Source organism: Zootoca vivipara, chromosome 9 (assembly GCF_965207765.1).
Source record: "Zootoca vivipara chromosome 9, rZooViv2.hap1.1, whole genome shotgun sequence".
Lineage (NCBI taxonomy): Eukaryota > Metazoa > Chordata > Lepidosauria > Squamata > Lacertidae > Zootoca > Zootoca vivipara.
The window spans coordinates 36793201-36813020 of record NC_142592.1 but is presented as its reverse complement, the minus strand read 5'-3'; the positions used below and the strand labels follow the sequence as shown (position 1 = coordinate 36813020).

Here is a 19820-nt window from a genome sequence, read left to right as displayed (position 1 = left end):
AAGCTTTCTTGGTTTACGAAAGTATGTGCAATGTCTCTTTTTTTCAAGTTACACTTTCTACAGATCATTTTCATTTGTTGAGACATTAGTGTTACATTAAGAAGAAAGAGGGGAAAGAGGAGGGGGGCATGGAGAGTGGGGGTGGGGTCGGGTGGCAGTGCTTCTACTTAATGTACCTGTGGGGTTTTGTGGTTTTGAATACAGTCTGCAACCCAGCCGAACGCATGTTTCCTTAGAAGGGAGTTATTTGTGTGTCTCTGTGTATATATATATATATATATATATATATATATATATATATATATATATATATATATACTGTAAACACAGTGCTTTTTTCTTTAAAAAAATGTTTAGGGGTACTTTCATTATCCTACTCATATTGAAATACTGCCCCACAATGAGGCCAAACTTAGATTCACAAAATGTTTAGCGGTATGTGTCCCCCTGCGTCCCCCCACCCCCAGACAAAAAGCAGTCATACACACACACACACTTACCTGGGTGCAGGGCCGGATTTAGGTTTGATGAGGTCCTAAGCTACTGAAGGTAATGAGGCCCTTTATATTTCCAGCTGTCCTTTGTCAACAAAAAATGTCGCTTTTTTGTGTTGAATATATATGGTAATTTATGGACCTAAAGCCATTTGCACATAACAAAATATGTATTTTATCAAAGTTATTGCTGAACTGAAATACAATTAAAAAGAAGTATATTAACTTTGACCAAACTGCGGGAGGCAGTGCAAAACAGGAGTGCCTGGCGTGCTATGGTCCATGGGGTCACGAAGAGTCGGACACGACTAAACGACTAAACAACAACAAATATTAACAGTGAAATAATTATTAATAGTGATATTATTAATAGTGAATGATATTAATAGTGAAATAATTATTAAGCTGTAATGATTTTTTTTATATAAGAAACGGCCGCCTCCTTGCCACCTGCGGGGCCCCAGGGCAGGCCGCAGCCCGCCTCTCCCTTCGCTAGTTGCCTCCGCTTCCCTGGAACTGGAGTCGGAGGAGGAGGAGCCTCCTGCCGCGGCTGCGCAGACGCCGTCCTGCGGCTGAGGGAAGGAGGCGCCGGGCCGCTCTGGGCCTCCGGGAAGATGGCGGAGTACCTGCAGGTGATGAGGAGGGCGCTGCAGCAGCTCGGGGGTCACGGCGGCATTCGCGGGGCCGTGTTTCAGCTGCTGAGGTAAAGGATGGCTCGGCCCCTCCGCCGTGTTCGTCGGCTTGTGACGGCAGGCTGGGAGAGGAGCGGCTGCTTGCGCTCGAGGGTCACCTTGGTCATGGGCAGGAGGAGGTCGCTGTCTGGTTGGCGTGGAAATGGGTCTCCTCCGCTTCTCTAGACCTTCCCGGAACCCCAGAGACGAGCAGGCACCCAAGACTCCGTCGAGGGGATCAAGGTGGACCAGTTGGGGGACCTTTTCTGAAGCGGGGTCATTTCAAGGCTTGCGCCTCCCGGTCATTTCGGCAAAGGGAAAGGGTTGGAAAAAGCTTGTTATTTGCTAGATAACAAAGCGGACTTCCTTTCTCTGGGCTGTTTTGACATACGAGTTCATATGGTTGTCTTTAGTATTCCTAGCAGTAAGTCCTCCTGAACTCGGCAGAGCTGTTTTGTTTGTTTTTCCACTAAACCAATGAACTGGTCCTTGGTGTGGAAAATGCCCTGCATCCAGTTGGTGAACTTGTTTCCGTGGAAGGAAATTCTCTTGCTAGGCAGTTTTCAAGCCGAAAAGTTGGGGATACAGTACTGTATTTGTTTATCTTGCTCTGTTTCCCCCTTCCCTACCACCACTACGCTGTGAGGCAGAACATCTTAGCTCTCTCTTTCTATCATAGGCTTTAATTTTTAAATAAAGTTAAAAATCCAGGCAATTTTTTTAAAAAAACTGCATGCATAACAATACAGGAATAAAGGAACTGGCTGGTTATAATTTTAAGTCTATCGTGCTTGTGGGGACAGCAAGAGTGAAACAGCCAATGAAAAGTTCAATTATACAAGTTATTTATACATACATAGTCAGAAAAAGCTTGTAGGATTCCATACATAACTTTTTATAATTAGTTTTCTTAATTTTGAATATATTGGTACAAGGGTCTTACAGCATTCGCTTTCTCAGATTACAGTCTGTCAGGTGCATTTTATGAAGCGGACTGTAGTCCATGGGTGTAGCCAAGGAGGGGACAGCTGCCCCCCTAAATAAATAAAAATAAATAAAAATACATCGCTAACTGAGGTCCTCCGCCCCCCCCCCCAAAAAAACCAAAAATCCTGGCTAAGCCCATGCTGTAATTCATGAATGCTTATACCATAATACCGGTATATTTGTTCATTTTCAAGGTTCCACAAAATTCTTTGATTTTTTGCTGCAACAGATTAACACTGCTGCCTTTCTGGAAATTATAACACCATTTGCCTGAAAAGGTGATTAGTGATTGGGGCGAGCGGGGAAGCATGCATACAAGTCTTACATTCAGAGCTCTGCAAAGTTAGTAATAAAGCTTGAAAAGGGGTTTTAATGACTTTTGGTTGATCACACATAGAAACTCTTCCAGTGAGTGGGAACCTTAGATTATCAGGGTTTCCAATTGTGGGGAGCATTTCTAAGGGCATTCAAGTACACACACTTCAAAACCCTGATCTGAAGACCAGCCCAGGGACATTGGGTTTGGGTTTGCATGCATCCTCATGTCCCCATCCCGTTTTACTTATTCTGTACTCCTGGGGAATTTCTAACACTAGCCATATACAATTGTTCAAGAAGCACGTTATGCAATAATTCATGCTCATTAGGTGCAAAATGGCTGTCTTTTCAGTTTTAGTAATTAGAGTCGAAGCTGAGATTGCTTCTGGTCCCTTGACTTCTAGGACCACTGACAACCGAACAGAATTTCTAAAGTTACCTTCCACAAAGAGACCATTGGGCTATCTAGCTCAGTGTTACATCCCAACCCTACCTGGCAATGGCAAGGGTTGAATGTGTGATCTTCTGCATTCAAAGTGCTCCACCATGGAGCAACAACAGCTCCTCATATTTAAATTTGTTCAGTATCGGGTAATTTTACTACTTCTGTTTTTCGAAACCTGCAGGGTCAGTGACCTGAAGACTGGCGCACTAGTAGGTGTTGATAAATATGGAAACAAATACTATGAAGACAAAAGATATTTTTTTGGTAAGTGGATATACTTCAGTAATTTGAATTTAATCTTCTGAAAAAGCTAGGCTAATTTACACTTCTTCAGTGTGATTACAATTTAGTCAGCTCTAAGTAATTGTTGGTGTCAAGTAGGAGGATATAACAGTAAGAAGTCCTAGTGAGGTGTTGTCACAACAGGAACTTGGATTTATGTGCATGCTTGTAAATATAGCATCTTTTTGCACTGGTACACAGATGTGAAGAAACAGAGAAACCAGATGGTGTTCAGGGAGTAGTAGTGAGGTACCACTATCTTTGCAGTCTCATTACTTTGAATATTAAGATCCCTTTTCCAGTCTCAACACTTGGATTGCTAAAATTCACCCGAATTGCAGGGAAGAGAGGCTGCAGCACTATTGGGTTACATGGGCTAATATAGTATTTTGAGGGTTTTTGTTAAACACTACATTAATGGAAATTAATGTGCACTCTCCTACATCTGCTGCTTGTCTCTCTGAGGTCCCTTCATGTGTGACTTTTTTCCTTCACAAAAATAATTTTGATGTGGGAAATAACGCAGTAACTTGTTAGATGCAAATATATTAGTTACATTCAGACCATATACTCGTCACCTTTCTGGTCTACGTTTGTAGTAAACCACCATATGTTTCGCTTCATAAGACGCACTTTTTTCCTCCTAAAAAGTAAGAGGAAATTCTGTGCGTCTTATGGAGTGAATGCATGGTCCCTGGAGCCAGTTGCCCAGGGGCAAAAAGCAGATCGTGCTTTTTTCTTTTTTTTTAGAAAGAGCTAAAGGCTAACAAGAGGGAAAGAGAACCCCGCTCAGCAGCTGATTGCAAGAGATCGGGAGGGAGATAAGAGAAGCTAGCCACCCCCTTGCCCAGGCCTCCATTGTTGTGTTTCCCCAGCGACATGTGACTGGTTGATTAGATTATCTGTCTGGAAACTGTAGAAATGGCTCCCTTTCTTTTCCTTTCCTTTCCTAAAGAAGCTGCAGAACTGTGAGTTGAATTCCATAAAAACAGGATTTCCCCCCCTTTGCAAGGTACTGCACAACTTTGAGATGATGCTAAAAAAAATGGAGCTTTCCCCCTTTGCAAAAAAACTGCACAACTGTGAGCTGATCCCCCCCCCCCAAAAATGGGGCTTTTCTCATTTGCAAAAGAAGCTGCACAACTTTGAGCTGATGCTCAAAAAATGGAGCTTTCTCCCTTTGCAAAAAAGCTGCACAGGGCTTTCCTCCTCTAAAAATTAGGTGCGTCTTATGGAGCGAAAAATACGGTGAGCTCTTCGCAAGTGGCCACATAAACACTTCACCGTCCTACATTCTGTAGGGAAAAAACATGTATGTGAGGTGGTCCCAACGTGGATTCTTATCAACGAAGCCTTACACTGCCTCGGTTTACTCCTTCCATGCCTTCTGCAAAACCAGTCCTTTCCCAAAAGTGGTATTTGTTGAATGCGAGAATCTTGCAGGCACAATAATTAAATGTGAGCACAGAATTTTAACTTCACAAAATTTGAATTGTGTGTGGGGTGGTGGTGGTGGTGGTAAGTACAGCCTTTTTATAGCTAATAAAATGTAATAAATCTATGCTTCACTTCTTGGTTCAGTTGAATATAATTTGTAAATGTTTACTTATCTTCCTATTTAAGGTCGCCATAGGTGGGTTATATATACTAATGAAATGAATGGCAAGAACACATTCTGGGAAATGGATGGAAGCATGGTGCCCCCTGAATGGTAAACCAGCTAGTTTACTGCATGCATTTCTGTGATTATATGTTGTATTAACCTTGTGAAACAGTTAACCTCAAAACGAACCAACTTATCTGAGGCTGACACGCAAAAGCAAGGAAATGAAAATTTAATCCTCTTAACAGTACATCATCCCCTAATCTTCTGCCAGCAAAAGTACTTCACCAGTTCCAGGATAGAGCATGGATCAGGCACCACTCTTCTGTTTGAAAGGGACATTATGGTAGATGCATGCTTTCTGCCTGAAAACTGAAGATGTGCTTAGGTGAGGGGTGGCTAATGTGTAGTTGCTTTTGGAGTCTAAACTCTCATCAGCCTCAGCCAGCCTGTCTGTAGCCAGGGAAAATGGCAGACTACAGGTTGGTCATCACTAGTCTCTAGGTCACCCCTTTTGCAGTACTACCTAATTTAATGATATACATTATGTTTCACTGTGGTGTTGCTCAATAATTGTATGACCAAAGCCCTACTAGGCATAGACTGTTGGTCATGGCAGTTTTTGAATTGTGCCTGTTAGTATCAGTCTCCATACCACTTTCTCTGGAACAGTCTTACTGGAATAAGTAGGAGAGTTGTGAAGTGACATTTAGAAGACATTTGATTTTTAGAAAAAACAATCTTACTGAAAGTACCATATTGGCCCGAATATAAGCCACACTTTCCCCCCCCAAATTCCAACCATGAAAAGTTAAAGTGCAGCTTAAATTCACAGCCTTACAAAAATAGGCTTTTATAATATTGCTGCTGAAGCAGACATACGGTAAAACGGAACCAAAAAATGTTTTACAGTATTGCCAATTTGCGAGCTTGAGTCTGTTCATTTGCCATTTACGCGTGTGAGTGCCTGTGGAATTGTAGCAATTGAATAACAATTGGCGATTTTAGCGATTGTACGGTAACTTTTGTGGGCTTGCAATATCAAAGGCTTAAATTGGCTCGGAGTTACAATTCTACCAACCACAGTGATTTTCAGCCTATAACCCAATTTAAAGGGAGCGGCTTATAGTCTGGTATTGTCTCCCCCCCCCCCCGAATTTTAAATGTGCAGCTTATTTGCGGGTGCAGCTTATATTCGAGCCAATACGGTATTTTCTGTGTATAGCTGTGAAGTTGGATGTTCACATTCCAAATGAATTATCTTTGATTTGCATTGAGGGTGGGGAAGAGGGCTCAGTCCATATGTAGAGATCTAGTATGGTCACAAGTAACCTTGTCAAGATTGTTGAACGGTGAGAAACAAACATACTGTAGCTTTCCTGGTTTTAGTAACAGGTCAGTTTCTCTGTCATTTCCACCCCAATTAACACAATTGTAAGCTTACTGAAAATGTGTTTTCAGGAAATTGCATTTTTTAACTTGTCAGATAATTGCAGCACTAAAAACAATTGACCTAAATATTATTTTTGTGACTACTTGAATTAGTTGCCCAGTGCCCACAACATTCTCACAGTATGCACTAATCTTGCTATACTTGTTACTGTTGGGTCACTTAATATGGGAAAAAGTCATTTATTGAACAGATGGGTCCAGCCTTACAATTATTTCACTCTGTGTACTCTATGAGGATGTATGGGGAAATATGAAGCTTGCTTCTAGAGGTGTCAGTGAATGGTAAGGAGGTTGTGTGCATAGTGATAGTGTACTCCTGAGTTACAGGTAGCCAAATAATAATAATGTAAAATGTACATGAGAAATTATATGCAGCCTTTTATAGCTCTTGGAAACTGTTGGATCATTTTTAATGGTTTATTTCTTCATATAGGATTTACATGAAAATTATTCTTATTCTTGTTATTCTCATTCTTATGTTATTATTATTATAAACAGGTGAACTTCACCTGAAGTACATGGGATGAGTTGCAGTATAAAACCATAAAATACATAACATAATAGAAACAAAGCAAGAAAACAATTCCCCAGTACATTTTAATGCTTGTTTAATCAGCCAAAGGCAGGGGACAAGAGGAATGTTTTGCTTGGTGCCTAAAGATATGTAACGAAGGCAAAAAAAAAGCCTCCCTGGGGAGAACATTCCACAAGCAGGGATCTACCGCAGAAAAGGCCCGTTCTCGTGATGCTGCCCTCCGGATCCCTTGTGTGGGAAGGCACACGAAGAAGTGTCTCAGATGATGATCACAGGATCTGGGATGGTTTGTGTGGGTAGAGGCATTCCTTGAGGTATTGCGGTCCTGAGCCATTTGCCCTGGTGAGCAACCTGGCTGCTGAATTCTGCAGTCACTGTAGTTTCTCACCAAATTGCATTCAGATTTAGCCCCACGGTACCCCTGGCTACAGACAGGCTGGCTAAGCCCCAAGGTAGTAATCTAACCTGGAGGTTGCCAGAGCATAGGCAACAGAAGTTAGGCTGTCCGGATAGGAGCACAGCTAGGCTACCAGCCAAACCTGATGGAAGGTACTCCATGCCACTGAGGCCACCTGAGCCTCAAGCAACAGCAGTGGATTCAGAAGTAGCCCACAAGCTGCATACCTGTTCCTTCAGTGGTAGTATAATAACATCAAGAGCAGGCCAGCCACTATCCATCTGGTCTAGGGAACTACCCACTTATACTGTAGTGCCTCAGTCATCTCTGTATTGAGCTTTAGTTTATTGCCTCTCATTTTTGTCCATTATTGAGGCAAGACATCAGTCCAGCATATCCACTGCCCCACCTGCAGATGTAAAGGGGAAGAAGAGCTGGATGTCATCAGCATATTGCTTACACTGTACTCAGATAATTCACTCAGTGGTTTCATGTAGATGTTAAACAGTGAACCCTGAGGAACCTTAAGTGAAGGCTCCATGGGGTCAAATGAAACTCCCCCAGCATCACCCTTTGAAAATGACCAGAACTACCAGAAAGCAGTGCCACCCACCCACAACTCGGACAGCCATTCCAAAAGGCTACCATGTTCAATGGTATCAAAAGCCACTGAGAGCTCAAGGAGAAATAACAGGGATACATTACCCTCCCCACCCTCTCTCCCTCCTCCCCAACAAAGGGCATCATACAGTGTGATCAAAGCAGTTTCTGTGCCAAAACCAGATCTAAACCCCAGTTGAAATGAATCTAGAAAAATGATTGCCTTCAAGAGAGCCTGTTGAAAATGAGTGGCTGGGGGAACCCGGCCAGATGGGCGGGGTATAAATAATAATAATAATAATTATTATTATTATTATTATTATTATTATTATTATACATTATTGCAAGTAATGCTGTGTAAGGAAGTACTCACAGAGAGTCCTATTGTAACTTCATTGCATTCAGTAGGATGCATAATGCTGCCAGCTTTTGATAGTACCCATACACTGTTTGGACAGGGAGGTAGTGAGAGCTTGGCTTCAGATACCACCAGCAGCAGCAGCAACAGCAGCACCAACGATTACCCAATTATAGTTGATAAGTAGTATCTTTTGGGTACTACTTGTATAGTCCAACAAGAAGGACCACCTACATAGTCATAGGAGCACCTCCTGGATCACCCTTTTGTGTGCCCATGACACAAATGGATTGCACCTGCCTTTGTTCTGTTGGGGCAACACTCTTGCAAAACCTTTTTTGCAACACCTACTTGTCTGTAGTAGAATACTAATTTTCTGGTGCTAAATATATCATTTTCTGGCATATTTATTTATAAAATTTATGTTCCACTCTTCTTCCCAAAGGAATCAAGGACAGCAAACACATCAGTGATAAAATAACACAATTAAAAATAAAAGAAACATCTTAAAACAGTTAGGAAACATGCTTCTGCAATCAATAAATTGAACAGAACCTGCATAATTAAACTTATTGAAATGTAGCTGTTCAAAATGGTTCATACAGTGTAACTTGTCCATCAAACCTGGCTTGCTTTTGAAACTCTCTGCATATATGCTTCAGGGGCTATTAGGACAACATATTTATCAGTTTTGTGTGTGTTTGTGTGTGTGTGTGTTTTCCCCCCATTTAAGGCATCGTTGGCTTCACTGTATGACAGAAGACCCTCCAACTACACACCCTCCAGTGCCTCGTAAATTCATTTGGGAGAATCATAAAATGAATTTAAGTGGTACTCCTGGACAGTATGTACCATTTTCTACCACACGTAAGAAGATACAAGAGTGGGTCCCACCTTCTACACCTAGCAAGTGAAAAGAAAGGAATATGATGATCTGCAAAGCATTAGACCTACAATGTGAACTGTAGCTTTCTTCAGTTTTCAAAATAAAAGTCTTTGATCAGAAACCTTCTGAAATCAGAAATATTGATGAGAAGAGAACTAGTGAGTAGCAAATGGCAGAATATGCAATAATCTGTCAGACAGCAGTTGTGCATGAAGTATCTTTTTGTAGAAGCAAGAGTCTTTTGGCATCTTAAAGACCAGAAAATGTACTATGGCATAAGCTTTTGTTGATAAAAGTCCACTTCAACAGATGCAACAACTTATGCCCTAATTTGATGACCTTTAACGTCTACATATTAACACAGCTAGCACTCTGATTATGTTCTGCAGAAGTTTATTAAACCATACACAGTCCCCCACCCCCACCCCCACATTATTTTGTCTAACTTACGTTAGTATGGATAGTAATGATCCATGATTATCCTCTCATTATTTGGAACCTACAAGTTTTATTTCTGAATAACAGTACTCTCTAGAGTGAAAAAAGCTGTTACTATGGATTCTTACCATATATCATTGATAGGATGATCTTAGGAGCATATGGATGTTTCATACTGTTGTAAAAATGCAGTGCAGAGTATTGAGAACTGCTGCAAATTATTAATGTCCTTTGAGAGTCAAAAAAGAAGAAACTGCCAAATTTATGAGCAATCAGCTTTTCTTATGCATATGTTAGTGAAGCTGGTAAGTTTTTGGCATGTGCTACTGTCATAGCCCACTTACAACCTGGGGTAGTTTTTGCATCAAAATTGACCAGTGTAATGATTGGCCTTTGCCAGGGTGTACCATAGTGACTAATAAACTAAGCTAAAAATCAGATGTGCCTTGAATCTTACCTTACATGAGCTCCCATATCTGTAGGCTCATATGAGAACAAGCTGTCCTTCCTAGAGCCCTATCATGTGCCATTTAGGCCTTTAAAATTCAATAATAAATAAACTTTTGGACTCAAAAAAGTATACTCAGCCCTACATCCATCGTGTTCAGTTTTCAGTGCCATGCTCCACAGCTTCTCTCTATTTAGGTGTGTGCATGCTAACAATTATCCCTGCACTTAGTTCAGGTCTATTTAAATCTTTCCTGCTACAAATTACTCTCTGGAGTATTTTGAACTGCTCCTACTGTAATTTAAGGTGCTGGTGATCTCACACAGCTAGTATGAAGGTTTCATTGGAAAACCCAAGGATTATACTGCTAAATGATAGGAACATTTCAACACAAACTCGTCATCCAGGTGAAAAAATAGACTGAAAGTGGTTCTAGGAGACAAGGAACACATTTCAAAATGCAGGAAAATATGGAATGGTGGCGGCTATACTGGCCTTACCAAACAGCTGCAATACCTTGGGATTTCAAAGGCAAGTTGTGCATCAGCAACTGATGAAAAATATGTTGTGATTCCAGTGCACAGGCAATTCTTGGCTATAATCACATTTCTCCACTGCAGGGGAGGTCTTTATCCCATGAAGAGAGAACACCACATAAGAGAGGATATCTCATAAAGTGAGAGCAGATGTGCAGCTTTCCTGCAAACTGAAGAAAAAATGTCTGGACATCTTTGTAACTGAACCAGCATAAAAAGTAAATGAAAAAATGCATTCCTTTTTTATAGGGCTGGATCCAAATGTGCTTCATCTGTGAATAGAAGGGTTTGGAATCTAGCAGAGGATCCCTGCAGGAAGAAGGGGAGGGTTTTGCCCATTCCTCCTGCCTTGAGTCCCTATAACCACTTCCCATAATATGCCCAAAACATTCTACAGAAGCTTTGCAGGGGAGGGAGAAACGGGTGAAAAAGACCTCCCTTTCTCCACTCTCAAAAGAACTCTGCTCATTACGAATCTGGATCCAACCAATAATGATTTTCTAGCACTCTTGGGATATTATTATACCTTATCTCAGTAATCCTTGGCACTTTCATGTCAACCAGGACATTACTATCCTGATACTGCAGCGGACTTGCCTAAGGCCCTCGATGGAATTCATAAGCGGGTTTTCCTGCTTTCTATTTTTCACACCTCGCTACTATGGTGCATTTCTAATGCGATGATGGTGTAAAGTTGCCTTATAGGCTCAAAACCTTATAAAAGTTCAGCAGTGCTCATGTCCCCCCCCCATGGAAGCTACCAAAAGCAGTTCTCTGGATGTCATAATTAATATTTAAAATATTAAGTATGCTATTTCTTTCCACACATCTAATAAATGATATCTTTTTCTGCAAATAGTGTCAAGAATGGCAGCAGATGAGAAAGAGGTGGGAGGCATGCAGGGAACAGTAGAAAGGCATGAAATCAGGGGTGAGGGAGACAGCATTTAAAGTCATTTAAAAGCCTTGTATCTTTTCCCACTAAGCCTCATGAGTCATCTAATGGGAACTCAAAACTGTTTTGCACATCTAATTCTCATGTGTCCAATCCACAGTGATCTGTAATGACTGAAATGCTCCTGATATGTTTGCAGCTTTTTCTCCAGACTTTGACTTGCCTTCTGTGTACTACCAATTCTCTAGTTGGACAATTACCGGTATGCCCAAATGCATGCATGCATTCCCAATTGTTCACTTAAATACATTTTTTAAAAAATTCTATTATTTTTTGTGTTGCCCTGTAACTTACATTCTTTGGAGCCCAAGTGATTTTCCACACTAGGCTTAAGAGTTCCAGTAATCCATCCTTTTTATGGGCTGTTCTACAGTTTAAGCTTTTACCATTTTTCTGTGCATCTGTACTGACACTGCAGTACTGAACAACAGTTTATTTTTCCTCTGTCCAAATGTTCCTTTATTTATTGCACACAGTTTGCCTTTAATTACACTGTATAATTAAGCGCCACAAACCAGGTAGGAATGATTCTGCATCTGTTTGCCCAGAACAGAACAGAAACAGGGCATGTGTGTGTTAACTCCCCTTTAATGTCTTATTACTTTATTGAGTAATGCGCTCATAATAGGTAGATGCAGCGAGAACCTTTTCCAGGATGAATTCCTTGCTCACTTGAAGAGAGAGCCCTATTCCTGCTTTTAGCTCACCCCTCACTTTCAACATCTATATACTTCTCTATTGAACGGGAGCCCAAAGTACCAGCACGCAGTATGACACTTGCTTCCAAAGTCTTCATACCTTGGCCTTCTGCACCTCCTTCCCTGTCACCCAGTCTGACATTCAGGAGGTATGTACATGCAATGGAGTTAAGTGCTCATAAGTCACTTCTTGTATTGAAAAACAATTCTCAGTTGCTGATTATGGTTTCAGAAAACACTTCTACAGAAAATGGGAGAAATGTGCCCATAGGATTCTGTAAGGAGATTCCCGCATCATCAACTTTGAGGTAAGTGACCATTATTAAATAGAGACTTAGTCCTGGGTCCATCCAAATCACTCCTAGTTTATTATCTATTCGGTTTTTCAATCTTACAGTCATGAATGTTAAACCATAGTCTGTGGTTCAAAGCATACTGAAGTCATTTTTGATTGATTCCTGTAATAAATTACAAACTTTAATTCTGGGGCCACTGCTTGCTTTTCACATGGGCCCTAAAACATGGAAGAATCTTGCTAACACAAGTAAAGCTCACTTATTCCGTGTAGTCACATTTTGACCTTCTGAAAATGTTTGCTTTGTCAAAGAGACACATGTAATTTATTATATCCAGTTTTTCGTTCCATAATGAGACTCAATGTGAAAAAGAGTTCCTGGCCAGCTACCTATCTTAAGTACTAACCGCACGCAGATCTGCTTAGCTTTAGCAAGCAAAAGCAATACAAGTGTCTGTGGCTCCCTCCACAGGCAGTCTTATTTGGCTCTGCTTGAACCTGCTTTTTATTGCAAATATTTTATTTTTTACTTTTTCAATCTCACACCAAAGTTACCTGACGTGCATATCCAATAATTTTTTTCTGTATACAGGAGTGAGCAGAATAATGATGATGATGACAATGATGATGATGATATTGTTAATGTTATTGTTTTTCGTACTCTGCCCAGCCGACTGGATTGCCCCAGCCACTCTGGGTGGTTTGCAACCCATATAAAAACAGTAAGGCATTACACATTTAAAAGCTTCCCTATACAGGGCTGCCTTCAGATGTCTTCTAAAGGTTATATAGAAGATGACTGGAGAACAAAAGGATTGCAATGATGCTGGTTTAGCAGCTGCAGGCTAAATCAGTTTATTTAGTTTTCCCCCACCACCTCCAAATGCAGCCTTTTCTCACTGTGATACAGGACAGGGAAAAGATATATTTCAACTTATATTTGCTTTTTGTAAAAGAGTCAACATTAAGCAGCTTCAGACAGCTGCGACTTTTGGACAAACTGACAGGCAGAAGCCAATCAATCCACTTGTCAAAAGCAGAATGAATTGCCATGATACTTGACCTATTGGAGGGTTCATCCATTGAGTTCCTGACTAACAGCGCAATGTCTAGAAGTAAGTCTGATTGAATTCAATGGGACTTACTCCCAGGTAAGCCCAAAGCCTAAGTCCTTGGTCCACTTCCCTGGGAGTAAGCCCTATTGAATTCAATAGGACTCTTGAGTAGCTATAATTAAAAAATAGTCCAGTAGCACCGTAAAGGTAAAGGGACCCCTGACCATTTGGTCCAGTCGTGACCGACTCTGGGGTTGCGGCGCTCATCTCGCGTTATTGGCCGAGGGAGCCGGCATACAGCTTCCAGGCCAGCATATGGCCAGCATGACAAAGACACTTCTGGCGAACCAGAGCAGCACACGGAAATGCTGTTTACCTTCCCGCTGTAGCGGTACCTATTTATCTACTTGAACTTTGACGTGCTTTTGAACTGCTAGGTTGGCAGGAGCTGGGACCAAGCAACGGCAGCTCACCCCGTCGCAGGGATTCGAACCGCTGAACTTCTGATCAGCAAGCCTTAGGCTCTGTGGTTTAATCCACAGCACCACCCAGAACTAACTTAGTTGGTCTCTAAGGTGCTACTGGACTAGGTATCTGAAGAAGTGTGCTTGCACACGAAAGCTTATACCCAGAACTAACTTAGTTGGTCTTTAAGGTGCTACTGGCGGGACGCAGGTGGCGCTGTGGGTTAAACCACAGAGTCTAGGGCTTGCTGATCAGAAGGTCGGCGGTTCAAATCCCTGCGACGTGAAGGTAAATGGTGTTTCCGTGCGATGCTCTGGTTCGCCAGAAGCAGCTTTGTCATGCTGGCCGCATGACCTGGAAGCTGTACGCTGGCTCCCTTGGCCAATAACGTGAGATGAGTGCCGCAACCCCAGAGTCAGTCACGACTGGACCTAATGGTCAGGGGTCCCTTTACCTTTAAGGTGCTACTGGACTATTTTCTAATTTTTTATTTCGACTGCGTCTGACCAACATGGCTACCAACCTGAATCTTCAGCTACCTACCTGAATCTAGTTAGGATTGCACTGTAAGCTGCGTTTTGATCTTTCAAATTCATAGTCATCACAGCACCAATGGCCCCTACTGACTCTCAAAATGCAAAGGTGTTCACTATAGTATGCTCAGCCTGGAGAGCAATCATGTCATAAATATAAATATAGAGCAAATGAATTAGACCTTGGTTAAAGGAATACTGAATCATCATCTAGCTAGCTGGAGCTAAGTAGAGCACAAGGAAAGCACCATCTATTTTGAGTTAATGATGCTTAATTTCTTTTTGACTCGTTGAATTTTAAGGATGATTACCTTCAGACAAATGAAGGCTCTGCCACATGGAATTTTAGCTGTCATATGCTGTCAAATTCAGCTGTCATATGCCGTAGATCACTGTTCAAAAGAGTTTCCGAACAAAGGCAATGAATGGATTCAGGGATAGTTTGGTTCCTAGAACATTGGTCTACAAATGGTTTGTTGAGACCCATTACTGAGTTGAAAGCTGACCTAAAGTGTATCAACAGCAGCATTACCATTCTGCAAATGCATAAAAAAATGAATGAGGTGTCGCCCCAAATGCATTTTTGGGCTAAAAGTGGGTCCCAGGTCTGAAAAGGTTGAAAACTTGTTCTAGAAAATAAAAATGATAATCCAAGCAGTATGAGCTCAGTGCAAAGGTGAGTAAACTGAAAGGCAGAGACAGCAAAACCTAACCACATGATTTATCTGAACTGGAGTACATGTAATACTCATGAGTAAATATAGTTTTAATACCATTCATTTGGGTGTCCTCCTATGCACAGTCAAGCCCAGAGGAGGCAAGTTCTCCATTTTGCATAACAGAACAGTAGGGCTGTATCAGTGGCATTTTGTTGTCACTGAGATTCACTACTCTGCCAGCCAGCTGTCCTCCTGACCTCATGTATGGTGCTAGCAGTAAATGACAGAGAGCATCTGATAGAAGGGGGAAGGTAGACTGAAAGGTAAATCATCATAAATGTGGGGAAGTGGTTGCACATGCCTTAATATCAGTTCTGCATTATTTAATCACATGTGGTAAATGTGGGGAAGTGGTTGCACATGCCTTAATATCAGTTCTGCATTATTTAATCACATGCTCATAGATAGAGTGTGTTCTAAAAACAAAGGGGCACAATGGCTGCTATTAAAGATTACTGCACACTTTCCTCTCCTGGTTATCATTTAAGGAATGTGTCAAGAACTGGGGGAAATAATACATATGGAAAGGAAACTTGCAAATTGGCTTCCTCCTGTTGCTGTGTTCTCCCCAAATGTGTTGAGTTTGGCAAACACTGTGAATCTTCTTAGCCAAAGGTGTGATTGGTATAGCATACTGGACTCCATAGGTCTAGCTGCAGAGCCTAGAATCAGCATCTGTTAAACTGCCTGGAATCTATTAAACTTTCCACAAATTTCAGTGAGGCCCAATCCTATGCACGAAACCTACAGATTAATTGAGGTGCCCTAGCTCTGTATGAGATCGACCTGTTAACAGTTGCAGTTGTCCTGGTCCTGGTTGTCTCTGATTCTAGCAATATAATTAAGCAACAGCCCAGTATAGTCACTTCCTCCAGTGCTGAAGTCAGCTTCAGTGCTGTTAGTGACCTGTGACTTGCAAGCCAGACCATCCTTACTTTGAGTAAGGATGAGTTCCAGAATTTAACTCCTATCTTCCCTTGCCTGCTACTTGTCCTGTTCAAACAGGGGTGGCTAACCTGTGGTCCTCCAAAAGTTGCTGGTCAATGTCCCCATCGTTCCTGACCATTGGCCAAGCTGGCTGGGCTGAGGGGAGTTGGTGTCCACACCTTGTATCTTCACATTTCACCACCTAAAATAGAGAAAGGGGATTATCTTCAATTTCTGCATGCTATTGTTTGCTATTCTATTCTGTATACGGTATTTTTGCTTTGAGGTGTGTGTGTTTCTAGCCAAAGTTTAGTAAGAGAATTCAATTTTATTTAGTACTGTTGGATCAATCTAACAAGTCCTTCACTGCATTACGATGGCTTCTTCTATAGCTTCCATAAATATAGCAGTATGGTCTAATTAGTTACTGGTGTGACTTGCACATTGTATGGCAACAGTTGCTATACAATTTTACTGCCGAAAGACCTTTTACCATTTCTTTGATTCCAAGCTTTGTAGTGAATCCCTGTGTTCCATCCCTCATCTTTGTGTATCTTCTTTTTTTCCCATTGGTGAAATTTCTAAATGTCCCTGGAATGTGCAATATGATAGGTTTGTATTGCTGTCATATTTTCTGTCTGGTTGTAACTTCCCAGCTGATTTGAACTTAGATAGTTTTGTGCATGGAAATAAAATGGAAGCTATTAGCACACTTTGTAAAGTTTTCAAGGTAAAAGTAGACCTATTAACCAATCTGTTAATGGAGGCAACATGTCTGGGAATACAAGTTGCTGCGAATCGCAGGTGTGAAGAGAGAACTGTTGCTCTCAGGTCCTGTTTTCAGGGCTTCCCACAGACATCAGTTTTGCCTGATCCAGCAGGCTCTTTTAATGTTCGGGAGAAGGAGGAAACATGTAGTCCTCAGATGTACCACAGGGATAAGAGAGTCTTCTTCTGAATGAGTTAATACACAGTGTTCCAGATATCATCTTGGGCATTTCATAGACCATGTTAGTCAATTTGGTGCCCTTGATGACCATTAGCCATGATAGCTGGGGCTGATGGGAACTGATGCGACCTGGAGGCCAACTGCATTTACAGGGTGCCATTCTGGCTACTGCCATCATAGACTCTAAAATTGATAATACACTGGAAAACAAAAAGAAACAACTCCTGGTAGTGCTTGATTTATAACGTAGAGCACAACTACTTTATGATATTATCATGGGGCATCCAAAAAGTATAAAACAATGCATAAGAGCATCTATACTATGCTACAATGAAATGTTTAAACGTTTCTTTGACTGTCCTTGAATCTTCTCGCCACACTTGCCATCCTCTCCTGCCACACTCTTTGAGAACCACTGCTCTATGACATGAAAGTTTATAGTTCTGCATTTAACAGCTTATTGTGCAGAATAAATTAACCTGACCCAGGTTTTGTTTTTGTTTTTTTGCAACCAGGGACAGAGAGGGAGACTAAACCACTTGAATTGGTACCAACCACTCCTTCAGTTGGTAACCCAATTTCTGTAGAAGCCTGCTTTCCTAAACCTGATAACTTTCTGATGGGTTAGATTACAGTTTCCTTCATCCCTAATGGCTGGGCATGCTGCCTGGGGCTGAGGAGAGCTGCAGTCCTTAACATCTAGGTTGGAGAAAGATGCTCCAAGCTGCCCTTACATCTCTCACCTTTGATTACAAGTTCAGTATAATGAATTTATACAGACATATAAATACAAACAGTATTTTAAAAGTGTATACTTAAGCTTACATACATACATTTTATTATTATTATTAAATATTTATTAGTCACTTTTCTCATGGAAGTGACTCAATGTAACTTACAGATGCAATAAAAATACTTAAACAAATTACATTAAATGCCATAAATAAATAAAAACTAAAAACAAACACAGACATCTATGCAAATAAAAACCAGGTCTTTTAGACTTTGCTCCTCTAAAAGAGGTCACAAATACTTAAACACTGTTCAAATTAAGGGCCAAAAACCGAGGTAAAAGGGGAGGTTTTGTCCCGGTCCCTAAAAATAGATACACAGACACACTGTCAAAGTTAACTCACAGTTACTCAGCTCTACCAAACTGGCTTAGGGAAAGTTCTAGCTAGAGGCTTTGCAGGCTGTGGCTTCAATCACTTAGGTAGCAGAGTAAAACAACATCCGACACTTCCTACAGAGCAATTTTCTGTTACGTAGTTTGCTTAAAATCGTCACAGATCTATCTTCAGACAAATATGAAACCAATTCATTAAATACTAATTTGATATGTGTGCTATTGTAATGATTTGAGATAGTGAAGGAGCTATGCTTGCGTATATAGCCCCTGATGTGAATAAGCCCTGTTTAATTTTCTGTTTAAGCTTCTGTGATTGGAAACTGCAGGCAAATGTTGTGTTGTCATCCGTACGAAAGCCTGGAGACACAAAGAACAGCATCACAGCTAACGATGCCACTGCACTGCTTGCTAACATCACAGTTGCTATGCTACAGCAATTTCCTTGCTCCCTTTCAGACAATGAACTTGAGCGAGAAAAATGTATAAAACACCAAATTACTTCCCACCTTTTTCTCCAATTTCATTAGCAGCTTTATGGCTAACCTTTTATACTGATAAGTACTCTTCAGCTTATCTATTGGCAACAAAGAAGAAGAAGAAGATCTAACATAAAGTTTGCTGAGAAAGCTATGATTAATCAGTTGGGGAGCATTTCAATTTACGTAGATCAGGGTTGTGGTGTCTCTGTGGCCCTCCAGATGTTATTGAACTAAAACTCCCATCATTCCTGACATTTGGTGATGTTGGCTGGGGCTGATGGGATTGGAGTCCAGCAATGCCTGGAAGACTACAGGTTAGTCACCACTGACCTAGATATTCTGTAACAGTAACAGATGTAAAAATAAAGGTGCCAAAATGCATTTGCAATTTTGACAATATTGCACTTGGGCTCAGTAGAGTTGGGAAGGGGGTAGCTCACAACAGAAAGTGACTGGATTTTCTAATGATGTGACTGTGGACTTGGCTACATTAGTCAAGAAACAATGTTTTAAATGTGTTATAAAGATGCAACGTTAGATGGCGCCAGAGAGCAAAAAAATCTAAGCGATTTTCCATAGGATTTTTTTCTTATAACAGTTTAATTTCTGGCGTATTTATAGCATTTTTTCCCCTTGTGTGTAGATCCACCCTGTATCTCATTTTCATTCATGCTCTTTGTAGCAGGGCCTCTTGCACTGGCCTCACTTTTATTTAAAACAACACCCTCTTTCTTTGTGTTTTCCAGTTTTGTAAAACACATATTTGCCAATCCTCCTGTCATCTGACAAAGGGAGCTCTGGCTCACAAATGTGTGTGCTGGTTTGCTAGTTTTGACTGAAGGTGCCACCAGACTTCTTTCATTTCCGCATCAAACCAAAAGGACTATTCTTCTGGAACGTGAGACTGTATTGGTCATAATGTTTTAAATTTTCCAGCTTTGAATTCTGCTATCCATTTGTAATGGTGTTCCCCAAACCCAATTTTGTAGTCAGCTTAAGGCATATATGTTTTTCTGGTCTGTAGCATTGATAAGAATAATCTGCCCACCCACCCCTTTTTCATGCTGCTCATTCCTATCTGGATGAAGACAGGCAAGCACTGCTAACTGGGGTTGAAGAAGTGGATTGAATACTGTACACTCACTGCCTTCATCACAAATGCTTCT

General features: G+C 41.1%; 1 protein-coding gene and 1 long non-coding RNA gene across 2 annotated transcripts; one reads left to right on the top strand and one right to left on the bottom strand.

Moving 5' to 3' along the window:
- The first annotated feature begins 1064 nt into the window (after window positions 1–1064).
- On the top strand, window positions 1065–9149 carry NDUFA12 (NADH:ubiquinone oxidoreductase subunit A12). Its single transcript, XM_035128365.3, has 4 exons — window positions 1065–1197; window positions 3097–3179; window positions 4821–4908; window positions 8876–9149. Exons 1-4 carry the CDS (start codon window positions 1109–1111, stop codon window positions 9054–9056), a joined length of 441 nt encoding a protein of 146 aa, XP_034984256.1. The 5' UTR covers window positions 1065–1108; the 3' UTR covers window positions 9057–9149.
- On the bottom strand, window positions 5940–18301 carry LOC148684598 (uncharacterized). The gene is made up of 3 exons (XR_015945828.1): window positions 18183–18301; window positions 16187–16299; window positions 5940–7593 (listed from the first exon to the last, which is right to left on the bottom strand). It is a non-coding gene; the product is annotated as an uncharacterized LOC148684598 (long non-coding RNA).
- Window positions 18302–19820: the final 1519 nt, after the last annotated feature.